Raw genomic sequence first — 20,039 nt, forward strand, 5'->3', positions numbered from 1 at the left:
GTTATCTATAAATATACTGGAAGCTAAAGAAATGTTTTTACACACCCTTTACATACTTTCTTGAATTCAGTTAACATTTAACACTTACCAGCATTGCATGTACAGGAATAAGCAGTAGCAAAAAAAGTCCCCACAACTGAAACAGTTGAAAAATTCATACTATCATTTTGCAAATAAATTTACTCATACCTGGTGTGGATGGCCTCTCCAACATATTCAAATGATGGTAAATAAAGGCTTGACTGTCATGAACCGTGTCCATATCAATTTCCTCCTCTTCTTGAGAGTTTGAGAACTAAGATATCAGGAAAAAAAATAAGCAGATGCTAATAATTCATAGAAATATCACTACACATATCTTAAAATATTTTATTTCTGAGGTAAATTGGGGGTGAGAGGGAAAGGAAGTGATATCTACCACTGCAAAGGAATAAAAATTCAGTAAAATTAAAAAGGGTCAGTGTTGTGTCTTCTTTCTAATTTACCGTGAAGCTGTGTGAACAAGAGCATTAGCTGTCAACTTTAGTTCTTGCCAGCCAATGAAGAATCTGATGGGAAATGATTTTGCCAAAGTAAGCGTAACAGCTACTGTACACATATACACAACATGTCTTTTGTTTGAACACAGCTTTAAGGGAAGTCAGCAGAAGCCACTGCTGTTATTCTGAACACCCTACATATTGTGCAAGTTGAATTTCCATTTCTTACTCTGATTTTGAGTTTGACTTTACTGTCTTCATTCTTCTCTAGTATTTGCCCTGGCTCCAATGGAGACCCGAGTGGCATATCAGCCTTCCTCTTCACCCCCTGCTGATGACCAGAAATGCTGGATGCTGTTTCCTTAATAAGATGATCATCCTCCTGAAGCAGCATTAAAAGACCAAAATTAGAAGATAGCAAGAGCCATGTTTCAGCTTAAAAGAGACCTGATAGCTGAAAACACTTCTGAGTAAAGTGGGTGATTTGAACAAAGTTTTCCCTGTAGTTCTGGCAAAAAGTATTTTCTAAAACCCTGTATGGATTTGTGCCAACCTCTCCTACAAACATAGTTTCTCTTTACTTCTGTCCCTGCTCCCTCTGCATATCTAGCATTGGCATCTTTTCTGTCCCTTCTCACAATCATGGTACTGTTGGTGTGCAACAACATTTGCTGCCTCTGAATAGCCTTTCTATAAATCTGTGCCTTGCAGACTCTCCTCAGTCCAAATCTCAGTTGAAAAACTGTGATAGCCTCTGATCTACACAGGAGATTTAGCTAAATCTTCTTTTAGTTAGCTTTAAAAGCTAATGCTTACTTTGCTGAATACAAATCATAACAAGCACTTATATATAACATGGGGTGGGGTCTTTTTGATTTCACAACAATGTTTACTAAGAAGAGTTAAACTGTTTTGTAAATTACCTAGATTATCAACAAAAACAGGGTCAAAGGAATATAAAAATAGCAGAAGAGTCTACGAAGTTACACATAGAGTCATTAAAACAGGAGACAAGTGGTTTCAAGAAGCCCAATACACAAAATATAGAAGGAAAAATAAAGTACCTAAGGAAGCAAACATAATTAAAAGTCCACTAAAAACTAGATATACTAAAAACTAGATAAAAGCCGTATCGTAGATTCTCAAGAGCACATGCTGCTCCACTAAACTGTTCTTCCTCTGTTCTACAAAGGGCACTGTAGCCCCACAAACTCGTGCCCTGAACAATTCAAATTCAAGTGGGTAATTTTTAGCATCCTCAGCAAATTCAATGCTACAGGTCTATTAGTACCGATTTTAACATGTTTATGCTCTCAGAATATACAGTCTGCTTTAAAGAATCTAGTTAATCTGATGTATTCTATCACCGGTTAAGTCTTTTTTCCCCCCAAATACATATTTCCCTTTTTTCATCCCTATTATTTAAGCCAACACACTGCTGTTGTGAAACACTTCTGGATAAACTTTGGCTGATATGAGAAGCAGCCTTTGCTTTCTATTACTGGTTTGGTTTTTTTAAAAGGAAAACCAGTTCCCTGAATTTTGGGCGAGTTAATGGTAACCTTATGGTAAGGTAACCTTATTAACCTATGTTAAGGTTAAATGTTAACCTTAACAAAGTAAGGGGTAGGAGGATGGAGATGAGGCATAGGAGAAGATACAAGGGATGAAGTGTGAATTGAGGCTTATACTAATGATGCATTTTCAGAGTAGTGTAAACCAGTACTGCTGCTAAAAGAAGCAGCCTCTTCCCCTTCCTTACACATATCTGTCCTGAGCCACCACAAGGATTTGCATAACTACATGATGAACTACACCAGGAAACTGATATAAAAGAAAAAAAAAAAAAAAGGCATTTTTCAAATAGATCCTCCCCTGATCCAGCTCACTATGCAGCAACAACAACTGTGCTAGCGTAAGGGAGAGAACAGTATAAGAAAAAGAAGAGTTAAGACAAAATCTTTTGAGGTAGTCTGGCTGCTAAAAAGGTTTGGATGGTCACTGAACTGCAGCCTAAAATTCTGCCAACAAAATGTCTCCTGCTATTTAATTCTGATGTCTGTGCACAGCAAACTAGGACTTGCTACATATTCTGGAAAGATGTAGGATAGCTCTAATGATATTGGACTCCATCATAATTTTCTCCCCCTACTGGAAACAGTCTGCACAGTACTGTGATAATTTGCACTCTCAGTATACTTCTGAATAAAAACGATTTAGAAATTAACTATGAGATTGATAAAGGAACAGTGAACCATCTCATTTAAAAGGGTGTAAACAGTGCCAAATGTGCTAACAACACGTTCACATTCTCTTTCAGGATCTTCTCCTAAGCAGTTTCAATCAAATGTAGTTTTTGAAACTGTTAAGGACGTTACTCATAGTTTCCGTGTCTGTTGAGTTTTTTCCCCTCGTAATTAAATTTGTCCTCTTCCCGTTCCTTACACTGTCCCCCCTTCCCCTCATAATTAAATTTGTCCAACAAAAAGACTTGGTCTTGCAGCAGTGATGGTTATTCTTAAGAAAAGTTATGACTTGAATAGCTTGTAAGCTTGAATAGCTTTCTAACTACACAATGGACTGAAGCCTCCAAAGCCAGAAAGATATCAAACTTAATGTATGTGATTTTTCAGAAGTTGTTACAAATCCTTCAGAGCACAGTGCTAAGGAGTCGGATTTAAGTGTTCAATAAAGATGTGCTAAAGTTCCAACTTTAACATCTCTTAAAGTTGTTTAAAAAGAGGTATATCTATGTATTTTAAGGTGTAATAAATTTACTTATAAAAGGTTTTGTTTTGGAAAATTGCATAACTTGCCTATAAGCAATATTCTTAGTCTAATGAAAAAAAGTTTTCATCACAGCATCAAACATTTCTGTGAATCACTTCATGTCTCATAAGCAATACAGAAAAAGTAAAGTTTTATAAAGAACAGAAATGATGAGACTAGAAAAAACAAGTAAAAAGCTTGCATACGCTATGCAAAGCAGTTTTAAAAAAAGTCAAAAAAGTTACGGTATATGCCAGTTTTTCAAGTGAAAGGAATAAAGAGTAACAAGGTATCAAGGTAGCTTAGGTAAAAGCATGAGAAGCTTGAACACATTACAAAATTAAATCAGCAACCAATGCAAGGACTCAGAGCCAGCTGAATGGGACGTATGCAGATGGTTTGTGCTTACGGTGTTCTGAAATCCTACTGACTGTCCGTGATTGTTAGTACTATTCACAGGTTCCTGATTATTTGCAACTGATTCGGGGATAATCGTTGGATTAAGTACAGCCTTCTTTTCTTTCAGATTAAGAACAAGTCCAAGCTCTGGTAATGGTAAACAAGAAGGTCTGCTGAGGCCAAAAAGTGTGAAATAGAGGTCCACAGCACCACATCGTAATCTCCAGTCATGTGAAGTTCCTAAAGTCCAAAAGAGATTATTGTTAATACAGAGATACAATCTTCTTCTCCCCCACAAATAAGACAGTTTAAGCAATCTGGATCCACCAGAGTATGACTTTTTCTTTGCTTAAGATACACTTCCCTCATTATTCCTACCTCCTACTGACTCAAACTCACCTGACACATCCAGTTTAAAAGGAAGGCTTTAAGTTGTTTGGGTTGTAAGCCAGGCATGTTTCATAGAACAAAGCTGGGAAACTAAGTGCTATAACAACATAATGAAAAATAAAAGGAAAATAATCACAACCATATGCTTTTATTCTTAAAGTTTCACTTTTATTTTTACTATGCAACAATTAAATAGAATGTTTTGTTACCAAACTGAGTTGCCCTATCAATGGATTTGGTCACACTTGCCTATGTATTCCATGAAATAGGGTAGGAGCCTTAAGCTTGACTGAGAACTGTAACCTCTGGAAACTGCACTGATAACACAAACCAGCAATGCAGAAACATGCTTTTTGATATCACCACTACGTCACATACTTCACTGGATACTCCATACTTTAATTTGTATTCATAATGGAGATATGTATTCTTATTGCACAAAGCAATGCATCAATTTTCTTTTTCACTGCAAACTGTGTGCTGCTTTTATATCTTCATACACAAATGGTCAAAGCACGTTTGGCACCAATCGCACCAGAAAGACATCGAACATCTGGTGCAATGCTGCAAATACAGCGATTCTGGTGTTAACTCAGCCCAGCTCTTGACTGATTGCAAGTTTATTGAACATATTGTTCCACAGCAGGAATAGAACTGTATCTGGTAAACAAGACACAGATGTGCCAACTGCCATGTTAATGTGGCTGTGCAAGACTTAGCACAAAATAAAATTACAAGATCTATCCCTGTAAGTTTCATGGGGCTAAATACTGTTTTGCATATGCTTAGCTGTACCTACACTTGCCTAGTTACAAGTGAAAGGGATATGAATATTAATCTGGACATTTCTAACATTAAAATACTGTCCAGAGAATGACACATTCACAAATATTAATTTTAAAACTATAAATAATTTACTAAACTTCTTAAACTAGTACATCTTAAAATTACATGATGAATTGCCCTTCAGTATCTCTCTCTTTTTCCAGTGGAACAGCTAAGCTTAAACACAATTGGTTGCTGAATTTCTCTGCAACCTTTGGAATTTGTGAGCATTATCAATTTAAGGCAGATTAACACAGGGGAAAAAAAAAAAAAGAAAAAGATTACAGATTTCCATCAGAGTCTGTTTTATATTGCATGTGCTTATGTTAAAAGAAAGCAACTCATGAGTCTAGAATCATGCAGCTTTAAACCTGGCTACTAACTTGTCTCACATTAAGAAACATTTTTCCAAGGCACCCTGGAATGCTGCAGTTATCCCTTACAGAAAATAAATTGAAACATTATGTCATCCCGATGCATAGAAATTTAAGTACTTAAAGCCCCATGAATCATAATAAAAATGTATACCCTATTTGTTACTTGCAAAAAGAGGTAATGGTTGTAAGTAACACCGCACGCGCTCTTCTCTCAAGAAAAAGGAAAAACAAACTCTCTGATGGGAACATCAAAATTGTTTATTTTCCGTGCCTGACACTTGGCAAATCCTACAAAACTGAACTACTAGTAGTCTCTCCACTTCAGCCCCTGGAGCGTAGCTGTAAACTTTTAAACACTAAAAATAATGATACACAGAGAACAGACAGCCTTCAATGACCTAAAAAAGCTATATAAACGTTTATACGTAATCAATGTAGTAATGTGCCAGATGTTAAAGGGCAGTTTGTCAGGACTGGATAAAACTGCTTCAGTAACGAAAACCAGGTCAATGGTAAAGATGCAAGCCCTTCTCTCATTAGGATCTTTCCTAATCACACAAGGCAAATTGAGTCTTAGATTTATAATACACTTCTAAAAATCTCATTTAAATTATCTATACAAATGTTATCCTCTCATATTCTTTCAGAGTTTAGTAAAAGGGGACAAAGAGAGACTATCTAATCTAAAGCAAACTATAAAGAAAAAGGTATCACAGATATCATCATTTGAGGAAACATTTGCTTTCAAAATCTGGGTCAAAGAATCATTCTATGCCAAAGTACATCAAAGCACACTGCAGCAGCAGACAAAATAACGAAAAACAAGGAGGTTTGGTACCCTGTGTCACTGAGAAAGTTCTGGAGGTACATGCGTGACATTGAACTTCTGAGACTGAATTTTCAATTTCTAACTATCGAAACTAAGAGAGCTCTTGGCAACATTCTGAAGCAAGTCTTCAACACTTATTTCAAAAAACCTTACAACACAAAAACCCCCAAAACAACCAAACCGCAACCAAACCAAAAACCAACCTGAATTCATCAGTTTCCAAAGCTGATCTACCAAAGCTTCATTACATAAAGGGGACTCCATGTTCTTCGTAAAAGGTGGATTCTTAGTGAGCATATCCAGAATCTTATGCCTGAAAAAGAAATAGGAAAGATCATCTTTATTAAATCCAAGTGAATACACTAAGACTACAAAGTCTGTTCAGTTTGCAATATTCTTACAAAATATTCAAATATAGGATTTCTTCCAAAATTTTAACCAATGATAGGCTTTTAGCTCTTCTTTCTGTCCTCAATAGGGATAGACACAGATTTACCATCAGCAATATAAATTAAAGATAAAAAGTAAGGTGCAAAGCAGCAGGAAGTTATTAGACATGATTTTTAACAGTTAGGTACAAAACTGTAAGCTACATTCCCTGGGCTGCATAGGGAAGACTGTGGCCAGTAGGTCGAGGGAGGTCATTCTCCCCCTCTACTCTGCACTGGTGAGGCCACAACTGGAGTACTGTGTCCAGTTTTGGGCTCGCCAGTTCAAGAGGGACAGGGAACTACTGGACCGAGTCCAGCGTAGGGCAACCAAGATGATTATGGGACTGGAGCACCTCCCTTATGAGGAAAGGCTGAAAGAGCTGGGACTCTTTAGCCTGGAGAAGAGAAGGCTGAGGGGGGACCTGATTAATGTTTACAAGTATCTAAAGGGTGGGTTTAAGGAGGACGGAGCCAGGCTCTTTTCAATGGTTCCCAGTGACAGGACGAGGGGCAATGGGCACAAGCTAGAACATAGGAAGTTCCGTTCAAATACACGGAAAAACTTCTTTACAGTGAGGGTGACAGAGCACTGGAACAGGCTGCCCAGGGAGGGTGTGGAGTCCCCTTCTCTGGAGATTTTCAAGACCCGCCTGGATGCAGCCCTGAGGGATGTGCTTTAGGCAATCCTGCTCTAGCAGGGGAGTTGGACTAGACGATCTCTAGAGGTCCCTTCCAACTCTGAAGATTCCGTGATTCCGTGACTATGCTCTTCTGTTTAGTAACAATCTTTTTTTGCACACTAACTTTATAATTACCAAAAAGGAGCAACATTGTCATATAAACTCCTTACATACTGACACCAAAGAATTTTTAAATAACTTTTAATGTTTATGACTGATACAAAATGACAGGACCAAACCCAGTGACTTCTGGAAAGGAACACTGTCACCTCTTAAGTTACATTGCTGTATAAAAATTCTGCACTTACCATGTTTGCTTACAATATTTATACACTGAGCTGAAAGCAGACACATTTTTCCCCACTTTCTGACTTTAAACTTGGCCTTGAAAACATTTAATGAATGAGAATAATTATTTGTTCCATTACTTATTATTTTAACCATTTTCCTGCACAGCCAGCCTTCCCCTTGCTGTCTTGCTCATTTTGGACAAGAAAACTCTTACAGATTTTTTTTATATTTTCTGTTAGAAGAGGCTTATGTATAGCACTGAATACAAAATTTAAACTCCTCTTTAAAAAGATACAAATCATACTAAATCTCCTTCCAAGATTGAAGCTAAATCTTCTCTAGTAAGTCTAACTGTATCTGCTTTCATTAACAAGAATGACAAAAATAAAATGGAGAACAATCTTGCAGCTATGATCTTTGTAAGAAATCACCTATAGAGAGTAAAATTATTATTATTAATCTTTGAAACTCAGTATTCTAATGGTGGCTATAAGAAAAAAGTGTTAGGGAAAAAAACAATGATTATGAACCTCGCTGTTCAAGGGTTTATAATGAACATGTTAAAATACACAATCCCTCATTGGTGAAACAAAGTTGAAACAGGCAATACTAGAAATTACACCATATTTTCACGTTATCCTTTCACCCCATCTACAGTCTAACAATTGCTCTACACTCCTTGCTGGCAAAACATTGTGTGCACTATGTGTCAACCTTTGTCTTTTCTAAATATTACAAAGACTTTTTGACATATGCAACATCAGATTTATATACTTTATTTATGATCAGGAAATGACCTCTAACTTCAGACTTCCACAACAGGGGTGGAACATAAAAGACAAAAATCATATAATGGAGAATAAGAACAGAGTATATTAGTTTTTGAGAGGTAAGCTGTTGAAACATCAGAACAAGTTTCAGTTTATAAAAAATAACAAGCAGAAAAAACAGTCTTGTGAAGAAGTATTAAGCAGTTCGGCATTTAATCTAATCTAGCAATTCTGGGCCAAGAATTTATTTAGTTCCAGCATTAGTAAAAATACTGGCCCTTTTTTAACTCACTGACCTTATGTAGGGTACAGGATCATTCTGAACCATAGTAAGCAGCCACTGTAGTTCTTCATAGCTCCTATCAACTGGAAAAAAAAATAAAATAAAATGCCTATAAATATATATGAAGTGTAAGGATTTTGATCAAGACAATCACAAATTCCTGAATTAGCTTGAATCACTGCAACCAGAGGGACCTCCTTAATTACATCACAAATTCAAAATAAAAGGTGGTTTACTTTACATTGAAATAGAAATGTGCACAAAAACTTCTTCATCCTTCAACTGTTCAATAACCACCAACTTAACTATTAGCATATAATTGTCACTTGTGAGCGTTGACTGGGAAGATCACAAAGTAAACGATCATCTTGGTATTGTGTCCTTCCTAAAATTAACATATTCAAATATTCTTTCAACAATCACAATTATACTATTTTCTATAGGGAACAGAGAATATACAATGCTCATACACAGCAATCCGTGAAAGACTATTATCTATAAATAGGATAGAAAGAGGCAGACTACAGGGGTTATAGAAAACTGCAAGCATGCTCCTCTCAGAAGCCTTCTTTAGTTTTTTTAATCAGTATACTCTGCAATTAAAATGTATTTTGAAACTTATCAGCAGATGCTTACAGAAAATTGCTGCCTGACATTGTTGGAAACAAAATCAGCTTGTTAGTTTAAAATTTAAATTACATTGGCAAAATTCCTTCGATTGTCAGAGTAACATTGCAAAATAGGAAACAACACAGGATATCATCATCACTGATTACACAAAAAAAATCAAAGAATTTTTATGTAATGTTTTTCTCAGGTGCATAATTGTTAAGATTTTAAAGCAGTATTCCCATCTCATTTCCTCAAAACAATGAAGAGCTTGCTTAGGCTTTGCTTTACTTCAGAATTTGGGGTGTAATAATCATTCCTGTATGGACAGCTCCAAAAACATTTCTGTTGCTTTCCACTTTGTGGTCCTAGCAATGTATTTCTTTCTTCCCCTGTACAGCCTACTGTATTTTCAGTTCTAAATACCTCAAGATCAACTTTCCTTCCTGATCTCAGTCAGTTTTCAGTCAACAATTTTTAAACATAATTTTTTTTAGTCCAATCAATTCTAATACCTATTATTCCCCTGTTATTTCACTAGGGTAAACTGCTTTTAAAGGAAGAGGCAATTATATAAATTATATTATGAGAACTACCACTTCAGTTCTATTAGAAGTTCTTAAATACTTTGGATGGCTATAACATAATATCTCTTCCTGTATTGGGAGGAGGCAGCCAAGCAATTAAAAACTACATTACAGTATTGCTTAAAAGATGGATGAATAGTCTTTTGCAGGCCACTTGCAAGTCAGCTCTGTTCTTCCTGCAATGCAACCAGAACAGAACTGGTTATCCTGGTGAGACACTGAACTAGGCTGACAAGCCCTGTTTAGAGGCAGAATGTATTAGCTCATGTTCTGCACCGTTTAGACCATGGCTACACAGTCCTGGATGATTCCAGATCAGAATACAGACCAGAACTCCATACAGACAATCTCCATACAGACCAGAACTGCAATCTCAGATTTGCCTTAAAAACCGGAGAAATCATTGAAAAGCTATGCCTAGGACATACTTTTAAGGGATTAGTGACTGCCTGTGCTCAACTCCATGCACAGCTGCTTTCCCTGGCAGCTCCCTTGCTTGGGATAGAAGGCACCTAGAACAGTGCATACAAAAGTTGTTTTGTGTGAAAGAAAAATAATATTATATAACCATGCAGCAAAGACTCACAACACGGTGAAGACATTAAGTCACAATCGTAAGCAAGCTGCAATTATTTCGACTGCTAACAAAAGGGATTTTAAAATGGTTTTTGATTAGAAAGTGAAAAGTCTAGGAGATTAAGCTTTTAGAGGCTGATATTACTGGAAAACAGAACCAAAAAACACCATATTTTTGTGTAAAAAAAAAAAAAAAGAAAGTCTTTTTGCTTCTTAAACTTATTTGTGCTTGAAATAACGTAAGTCTTCCCTGCTTTTTCCTTATAGTGCACCCTGTCCAATTACATATTGAAAACTTCCAGCAATGGGGACTCCACCATTGTCCCTGGCGAGGCTGTTCCACTGACTGATTGGCTCTCACCATAAAATAATTTATTTCTTATATCAAGATGAAACCTCTCCTGGTGCAACTGGTACCTGTTGCCCCTTATCCTCTCCATGTAGCTACTTGTGAAGAGAGTGCCTCCATTGTCTTTGTAGCTGCCCTTGAAGTACTGGAGTATTTTGATGAGGTCCCCCTGAGCCTCTTCTCCAGAGAGAAGAGACTAACTCCTCCAGTCTTCCCTCACAGGGCAGGTTCTCCAGCCCTCAGATCCTAGCCAGTGCTGGGCTTTTTGGTGATGTTGTACCAGATGCAGGACCTTGCACTTGTCTTTATTGAACTTCATGCAGTTTTTGCTTGCCCACTCTTCTAGCCTGTCCAGGTCTCTCCATATGATGGCTCTCCTTCTGACGTGTCCACCTCACCACCCAGTTTAGTGTCATCAGCAAACCTGGTGAGGCTGCTTTCAATGCTGTTGTCCAGATAATTTATGCAGATGTCTCCAGGGCACCCCACTTGTGACAGGCTGCTAGCCTGAATAAAAACCATTGATCATCATCCTCTGAGTGTAACCTATGACCCAATTTCCTACCCATCTCACAGATCACCCATCCTGTCTGTGTCTTGCCAGTTTGTCTAGGAGACAGCTATGGTAAAAGAAAGATGTGTGTATTTTCATACTTCTGGTAGTCATAAAAACAAATAATTGCTTTCTGAAGTAAAAATCCTCTTGAGATTTTTTCAAATTACAAGAGATGGTGTATCAGTTCTCAATTACAGCAGAGCATCTCTGTGACCCTAAACTTTAAAATTCATGAGATGATTAGATAATTATGGATATTTATTTAGAACAGTTTGCTGTTAGGCCTTATAAACATGCAACTGCTTTGTTGTATACTTATAACTATCAAAAGCTAACTTTAAAAAGTTAATAACGTCTGTTCACTTCAAGCCAGTTTAGATCAATGGTCCACGTCCTTATATGCTGCCTCAAGCATTTTACAGAGTTACCGTGTCTCAAAAAAAGCCTTGCTATTAACAGCAAAGAAAACAACTTATTCAGTTCCATGGAGAAATTATTTCTTTTAAAGTAACTTAAAAAAGGCAGTGCTATTCCTACCCTAACAGTTGATAGAAAAACATGGGAGTTCCACACTGCCCCAGAAAATACAGACTTTGCTTTTTATGGAAATTACAAAATCTGTCAGCTTCCTTTACAAGAACTGTTAAAAAGCCAGCTTTGGCACAAGCAACAGGCATTTGATAGCTGCTGGTTTACATCCAGTATGAACTGGAAACCAGGTAACCAGGAACAACTGGAATCAGACCTCTTGGCAATAGACGGCCAATCATTTTGCCTTCCAAAGCCCGGTTTAGGGCTCTGCGAGACAAGCACTGCTAACTTCAAGTAGCTGAAGAGGTCAGTTAGTACGCTGAGCTTCCCGATCTACCCCTCCACCAAAAACTTACCAGTCATACAGCAGGAGCAGAAGCTAATGTGTTCAGTGCTGGAAGGCTGTATTTGAGAAATGGTACTGACGACTAGTTAGATAGTAGGCTGTATTGTGAATTGTAGTGACTTTATAGCAGGTAAGTATTTGTATCTGCTACCTCCGCATCAGAAAAAAAGCTGTTGGCAGGGGTCAAGGTGGTTAGGTACAGTAATACTCTAATCCATCATTTCCAGATTTCACGGTGAGCTCTGCCAAAAATTACCTTCCGCTCAATCACTGATTTTTCAAGTATTCTTTCTACTACTTTTTACCATTCAAGTTTTACTTTCCTATAGAGTACTTCAAGCAACTTACCCTATCTTGCTTATACAGCAACCCATTTGATCAGCTGTTTTAAAGATATATTACTTTGCAGTACAAACACTTTCTTTCCAAGTCAGTTATTAACTGTGAACACCATCCATAAAAGGTCAAGAATTTAATGAGAAAACATTATTTCTATCGGTTTGTCTTTCCAAAGGGTGGGATGAATTAGCGAGGAGATTATTCTAAAGGAAGCAGGCTGATGAGTAAGCTTTCCATTCTCCAGCAAATCTTTCCACTAACACCCTCTGAAGAGAGGAACAAAGTGAGCAGCCTAACAGAGAGATGCACGGCACCAGTAGAGTTCAGAGCTCTGAATTCTAGCTGGGTATCAAGAGGGACAGGGAACTGCTGGAGAGGGTGCAGCAGAGAGCTACCAAGATGATTAGGGGACTGGAACACCTCTCTTATGAAGAAAGGCTGAGGGATTTGGGTCTCTTCAGTCTGGAAAAAAGACGGCTGAGGGGGGATCTTATCAACACTTCTAAATACTTAAAGGGTGGGTGTCAGGAAGATGGGGCGAGGCTCTTTTCAGTGGTGCCCGGGGACAGGACAAGAGGTAATGGGCACAAACTTGAGCATAGGAAGTTCCACCTAAACATGAGGAGGAACTTCTTTCCTTTGAGGGTGGCAGAGCACTGGAACAGGCTGCCCAGAGAGGTGGTGGAGTCTCCAACTCTGGAGACATTCCAAACCCGCCTGGACGCATTCCTGTGCAACCTGCTCTAGGTGACCCTGCTCTGGGCAGGGGGGTTGGACTAGATGATCTCCAGAGGTCCCTTCCAACCCTATGATCCTATGAATCTGTGATCACTCACAGAGTCACCAAATGATACATATGCTGTGGGTCATGGATCCATAATGCCTGGTGAATTAGAAGACTGAGGACTGAGCCTGAGACTGACACTCAGCACACAGCCTCCCTTGAAGTCACTGGGTTTTCTGTATGACAGTCTGGTTTCAGTCCGTAAGTGTATGTCCAAATTCTGTCAGATGCATTCACTCAAAGACTCCAGTTGCCTTAAAACCTCCTATTGCCCATCTAGTTTGAGAAGTCTTTGGACAGAATGACAGCAGTCATTACCAAAGTAATAAAGCCCTTATAAAGAAAGAGAAAACAATTATTCATGCAAAAAGCAAAAGGAAACTCTCCATTATCCTGAAAATGAAAACATGAAATTTGAGGCAGAATAATCAGACATCTAGAATCACCAGTCTGCTCACAGAGGAAGAATTGAAGGATTTGGCGACTTTGATGGGAATAACCCTTCAAACACAAGAACTGCCACAAATCTAGTGAACAGAGAAAGACTAACACAAATAAATGAACAGGCCAATGTAGTACTAAGTTCATTTTATAAAATGCAAATCATTAAAGCTATAATTTCTAACTACCTCTAGAAAAATCTGTCAGGATTGGATTTCAATTTCAAATGGCATTTAAGACAGCTACCCAGTATTTTTTTCAAGAACCTGCAACAGTCAACTAAGATAAAGACAATACTAAAAGAATGGGAACATCTCACAAACATAAGCTATGTATAAGGAATGACAAAGCAGATTATTTTAAGGATTACTGGTTGATTTTTAAGTTTCAAAAATCTATAATGGTAAGATGCACGCAAAACGCAAACTAAAGAGATTAGCAAGAAGGTAAAGTAAAACCAAGAACTTTGACTGGCAATTATGGCTGAACTCAACTGAATCAAAATCACTGAAAATTAAGTGTTAAAAAGAAATTATCAAAAGCCCTTACCACTACTCATTGTGCTGTCTACTTATTATTTCAAAACTGAGGTATCTGATTCAATTTGCAAGACACTGAGAAACAATGCTCGCCATATCTTCATAAAGCTTGCATTCTCTAGGATAAAACATTCACAGAAATCTCAGGTTCTTATCAATACATGTGTCACCATACAAGCTCTTCTGGTGGACGCTATTTCAACCTAGTACCGATGAGGTAAGTATTACATTTTTCTACTATATCACAAGTGTTATGAAGTGTTAAAATACTTGAAAAAAAGTACCTTTTGTGTAATCAACAACAGCCTCCAATGCTGCTATTCGGACATCTATGAAGTGCCCATATTCTGCATATGACTTGAAGAGAGCAGGATCACTTGGGACATGACCATTCTTCTGCAGCACCCGAATAGCTTTTAAACAGCTAGATGAGGTAGAAAGAGGAAATTTACATTAGGTTTATGGAATGTCAGCCAAGAAGAACAACATTGTTTTTTTCAAAATCAAGTACTGCAATTTTTCTAGAATTACATTATCCATATTATCATGTTACAATTACCTCCATACATTAACACATAGCTCTCACTACCTCTGAATTAGGCAGAAACACAATCAAAATTCCCCACCATGTCAAATCCCTTGTTTGGTTTCAGTAGAAGTGTACAAATTTACAGAGAAAACACAGCTCGGATTATGTTATGTACTCTACAGATACTGTTACAAGGCTACCTTTTGCAAAACTTTCATAAATGCTCTTCTTAAAAAGGCACAAGCATGATCAACTTATATCTGCTATTAGAAGTCTACATTGATAGAAATTGAGGCTGAAAAATAAAGCAATCAAGACAAACTTGGTTTATCAGCTTTTGGAAATTGGAAGGGATTTGACATTTAAGATTAAGACACACAAGCTAAAATTTCAAATACTAATTACAGAAGGGTACATAAAACCCAAAAAAGTAGCGTTAATGTGTCTGCTCTCTTCACATGTACGACAATTATTAAACCACACCTGACTGTAATGGTGTGCCTGTAACTGGGAAGAAGCTTCTCCATATTTAGGAAACGGGTAATTTCCTCAAGAATAAGCCGAACATCAGGATTTAAGTTATCCAATGTTCGAACTTCATTGTTCACACTGACTGCAGGAGTTACAGAGTTGGCTAGGGCATCAATCAGCTCAGCACGATAGTAGTTGTCTGAAAACTAGATAAAAACAGCATTTATACACAAGCAACTATAACAATATATAGTCTTTAAAAGCTAAGAAATGTTCAAGCACTCTTACAGAACAAGATCTTAAACCAAAAACCATGTGAAAAACTGCATGAGGAAGGAAAACAGGGATAAATTTGTTCTGAAAATGGACTGGAGAGTGATTGAGCAAGCAGGCATACTATCAATCATTAATCTTCACTGTGTAAACTGAGCATATTAATTGTTTTATAAACAACAATACATTGTTTTATAAAAATGGAAAAAACAGGCATTGAATATTTTCCAGATATGGAAAATAAAAGCCAGTATTTCTAGATGTGAGCATCTAAAACTACCTGTTTCTATATTCAGTACCAAGGTTACCAAGGTTAAGGGGTGCTTAGCACCTCAGAAAATCAGACAGTTTATCTAGAGAGCCATTTCACAAGCTTCTGAGTTGAACTAATGGGTTCACTGCTGCTTAGTGAGGAAAAACTTGCTTCTTCATTCAGTCCTTTTGCCTGGGCTCACAGTTTCACCTCTTCCATTGCGTTGGCTGCTTTTGTTGGTTGTGTTAATTTAATAAGCAGCAAAAAGTAGAAAAATAAAAGTTAAAAAGCAGAAAAAAGTACCAGACTTGAATATTAGTTAATTTAATCTAAACAAACCCATTATCTCTCAGATCTGGCAGAAGATGTCAAATACATCCGTGGAAGGGATACTTGGAAAAGTGAGGCGGGATCTCTCCTTTGGTGGTAGGCAGATGTTCACAGAATCACAGGGTTGGAAGGGACCTCTGGAGATCATCTGCCAGAGCAGGGTCACCTAGAGCAGGCTGCACAGGAACGCGTCCAGGTGGGTTTTGAATATCTCCAGAGTTGGAGACTCCACCACCTCTCTGGGCAGCCTGTTCCAGTGCTCTGCCACCCTCAAAGGAAAGAAGTTCCTCCTCATGTTTAGGTGGAACTTCCTATGCTCAAGTTTGTGCCCGTTACCTCTTGTCCTGTCACTGGGCACCACTGAAAAGAGCCTGGCCCATCCTCCTGACACCCACTCTTCAAGTATTTATAAGCGTGTTCACAAAACTGACTGCATTCTGTGACTACCGGTGCTTGCATTCACATGTCTAACTCTCTACCTCTATCATCTTCTTATTTCAGTATCTTGCAAAAAAGTGTCTCTTTACCGTATGTGTTTCTACAACACAAGAAAGTGAGGCTTAAGAGGCTTCAGGTTTGTTCCACTTAACTTTGGATACTTAATTGGAAAGATTATGCTAGGCTCCTAACAGTTGTAGACTTCCTCTGCAGCTAGGGAGATGGAATTTTGTATCGTCTCAGGATCTTAAGGGTCTAATCACCCTTCAGAGGTGGTCTGTGTGGGAAAGAACTTTAGATGACAACTCAGATGCTTCAATTTAGTGATGGAACAATATTAACCTGGGTTTCAGCTGATTTTTAACTAGGTGAAGACAATCCAGTTCTGTGAGCTAGTGCTGACTTTCAGAACCCTGAATCCCAGAGTCCTGTACATCATTAAAAAAAATAATAATTATTTCCTTTCCTTTCTCTTTCAAATACTCTTCTCAAGTTGAAAAAAGCCCCAACAAACCAGTGCTTAACTGTGCATGCTACATGTTACCCTAATGCACATTTTCTCAAAATACATGGGTCTTTTGAATGAAAAAGAGTAAAGCATGAAAAGTATGTGTGCAAATGAAGACTAGCAGGTCCTTAGTAAGTCAACAAGCACAAAGAGCTTAGAAATATCCAAGAAACGCTGCCACAGAAATGTCAGCTACAGAACACATTCTGTAACATTTATTGTTTAGTTTAGTGTATCACCTTTTTATCAACTCTCCTAGCCAGATATTTACATTAATGGCATAAAATATCATACAGTATATTAACTAAGACTTTTTTCAACAAAATAGTGAGAGATTAAAATAAGCACATTCTTTACCTTATTCTTCCTGTTATCGTTATACTTGATCAAATCCAAAATAAACATTAAAACCTCCTTAGGACAGAGGTTGTGAACATCCCTCAGAAGGGCCATGGCAACAGGCATAGTCTGTTTAATGAAATTAATACTATCATCATTCATGCATTAGTGAAATGATAGTTACACTCTGAAAAGCGCTACATCCTGAAAAGGAGCAATTAACAATTTTACAAAAATCTCTGAAAAGTTGTATTTAAATGTTTTTTGAAAACCACACCACATGCTATATAATTTTCAGGTAAAATAAACTATGTAATTATTGCTCAATGATTAGGCATAGTGCAGACATATTTGAAAAAAGCTGTATACCCAAGAAAAGACTCTCAAGTCAAGAAAATATCAAAAAGGTAATAAATGAAAAATAATGAAAAACAGAAACCAATGATGGAACTAATTCTGCGACAGACACTGAATTTGGGTGTTTTCCTGTGAACATGATGTCTAAGCTTCCATTACCATTGAGAAGCATACATCCAATACAGTCAGCGAAGGCTAAAGAATTATTAGGGAGACAGGTATTAGGCTGATTAGGTATTTATTTTAGAATCAGCTAAGCAGCTCTTAGGCTCCACTCACAAAGATTTAGGATTCTTACTCTAGATCTATAAACTTAGGACATGGGATTAAAGGGAGGAAAGTGTAAGATTTAGTGGGAAAGAATGAACAATGACAAAAAGAGCAGAAAAATACAAAAGAAGGTCCAAGAAGGAGAGGAAGGATGAAGCAGTTTTGGACAGAGTAAGAAAACAAAATTTGAGTTTTCTCTGTAATCGGGAATATGAGATCTATAAAATAAGAACTAAGTCATCCAATAATTATAAAGCGGTTCTTGAGAGAAAACCATTGCCATTCATTTTGTTATTCACAGGACAACTAACAACTACAGGTCCCAGTAAAAAACTCTGCATTAACATCAAAACAAGCTGCAGCAATACACGATGTTGACAATAGAAAGGAGGGCGCAAGAAGGATTATGCACTGCCTTGAAATAAAAAGCCCATCAATTTAAGGTAAGATTTATGAGATTTTATTTGCAGCATGGTATCATTGCCATTAATGAACAAAGACAGCTGCTGAATTCAGCTAAAAGATAAAATGAGTAATTTGTTACTGTGTAATAAATTCCATGTAAGAATGAGCTCACAAATATTTAAAAATAATCATTATAAGTACTCCATTCTTCTGAAGAAAAAGCTAATTTAACTTCAGCTACACAGAAAAAATTGCTAAAATTTTGTTAACTGATTTTTGACTAAGTTGGAACAAACAGATGGATGCCGTGTAAGAAAAAAGGAATTATTTCAGATTTTTATGAAGGGGTAAAAACGAATCCATGTTCCTGTAGTTGTCAACAGTATGATCATTTTTGTATTTTGACATTTCTTTTTAAATGTTCAGTGAAAAAAATCAATTTTACCTTTTGCAGAAAGTAGCTTTGAAAGTTCATGAAGTTGTTGGTCTTCACAATATTTGGACAAGTCTTACAACAAAACATTCGGGTAAAGAGTGACTTCATGGCTGGTGGTCCTGTCCACGTACTTACCATGGAATTTGCAATCTGCATAATTAGGGGAAAAGGGAAATCATATTAATATCACTGCTGCAAGTTTAGTTTGGCTGTAGAAAAATACACGTTTCCCATAATCAAAAAGGGTAATTGCCAAGAACATAGTGTCCTTCATATAGATACATATTTTCATTAATGTATTATCTTATATTAGCTGTTTCCACTGCCATCCCTAATATATCTGCTCGACATTAAAGGTAAATTTTATTAAAATTGTTCCACTTAGAAGATGTCTGCAACTAATTATCTTTCCATGATAAACTTCTGTTCTTAATTATTTTCTCTTTTATCTTTTAGATGAAAATTCTGTGTTTACTAAGCCAAGTTTTCTGACTCTACAGAAGCCAGTGATGGAAGAGGCTTTTGCAATACCAACTTCCCAAACATACCCTGCCAGTAACCTCAGCCTAGACTTTAAGAAGGCCTCAGACACCCTAAGATTAAAAGACCACCCCTAAAGTGAAAGGCAAGTCAGCTACCTCTAACTTTAATCGTAATTCACAAAGAGACTGTTGCACTGAGACAATTTTATTGCTACAGTCTGTTTTGGTGTGAGACGGAAAGATTCCACAAAGACAAAACTGCTTTTGTGCCTTCCCAGCATCCTGAGCTTCACACATTTGGTGTACGGAGCAGCGAAAGCCTGCAGAGAAGAACACACCTATGCCTGATGGCAGATTAAACCTGATGACAGATTGCCTCCGCGTGTCTGGACAAACAAATGGGGCCAATGCACCCTACAACATAGCAGGAGTTTCCATTACTACAGACACACCACAAACAAAGGGAAAAAATCTGTTTTCACACAGGAGAAAATGAATTTGATGATTTCCTTCTAAATTATTTAGCCTGTTTCAAAGGGTATTACACATGCAGTAAGAGGAAGAAAAGCAAGGGGCTATGTGAAGATGGGCAGCAATCCCTTTCACCATTGCTGTCACATAAGGTTGGAGCTTTATTACTGAAAACCATTTTCCTGTTCAGGCTTCAAAGGAAAGTCAGAGAGAGAAAATGCTGTGGTCAGACTAGATGTTCCCTCTGCAATAACTGAAGTCTTTGAACTAAAGATGCAGATAAGCTGCTTCTGTAAA

The 20,039-nt window shown here is 37.4% G+C and overlaps 1 protein-coding gene across 1 annotated transcript in view; it reads right to left on the bottom strand.

Annotated features, from left to right (window-relative positions):
• Positions 1–20,039, bottom strand: part of TAF2 (TATA-box binding protein associated factor 2) — a 66,091-nt gene that overhangs the window by 13,728 nt on the left and 32,324 nt on the right. The window contains exons 16-24 of the mRNA XM_063324092.1: positions 18,799–18,939; positions 17,340–17,450; positions 15,193–15,386; positions 14,465–14,604; positions 8,537–8,606; positions 6,272–6,381; positions 3,658–3,887; positions 709–861; positions 190–295 (exon numbers count right to left, since the gene is read on the bottom strand). Coding sequence (XP_063180162.1) covers positions 190–295; positions 709–861; positions 3,658–3,887; positions 6,272–6,381; positions 8,537–8,606; positions 14,465–14,604; positions 15,193–15,386; positions 17,340–17,450; positions 18,799–18,939 — 1,255 coding nt within the window. The remainder of the gene's footprint in view (positions 1–189; positions 296–708; positions 862–3,657; positions 3,888–6,271; positions 6,382–8,536; positions 8,607–14,464; positions 14,605–15,192; positions 15,387–17,339; positions 17,451–18,798; positions 18,940–20,039) is intronic.

This window comes from Chroicocephalus ridibundus, chromosome 2 (assembly GCF_963924245.1).
Source record: "Chroicocephalus ridibundus chromosome 2, bChrRid1.1, whole genome shotgun sequence".
In the NCBI taxonomy this organism is placed as follows: Eukaryota; Metazoa; Chordata; class Aves; order Charadriiformes; family Laridae; genus Chroicocephalus; species Chroicocephalus ridibundus.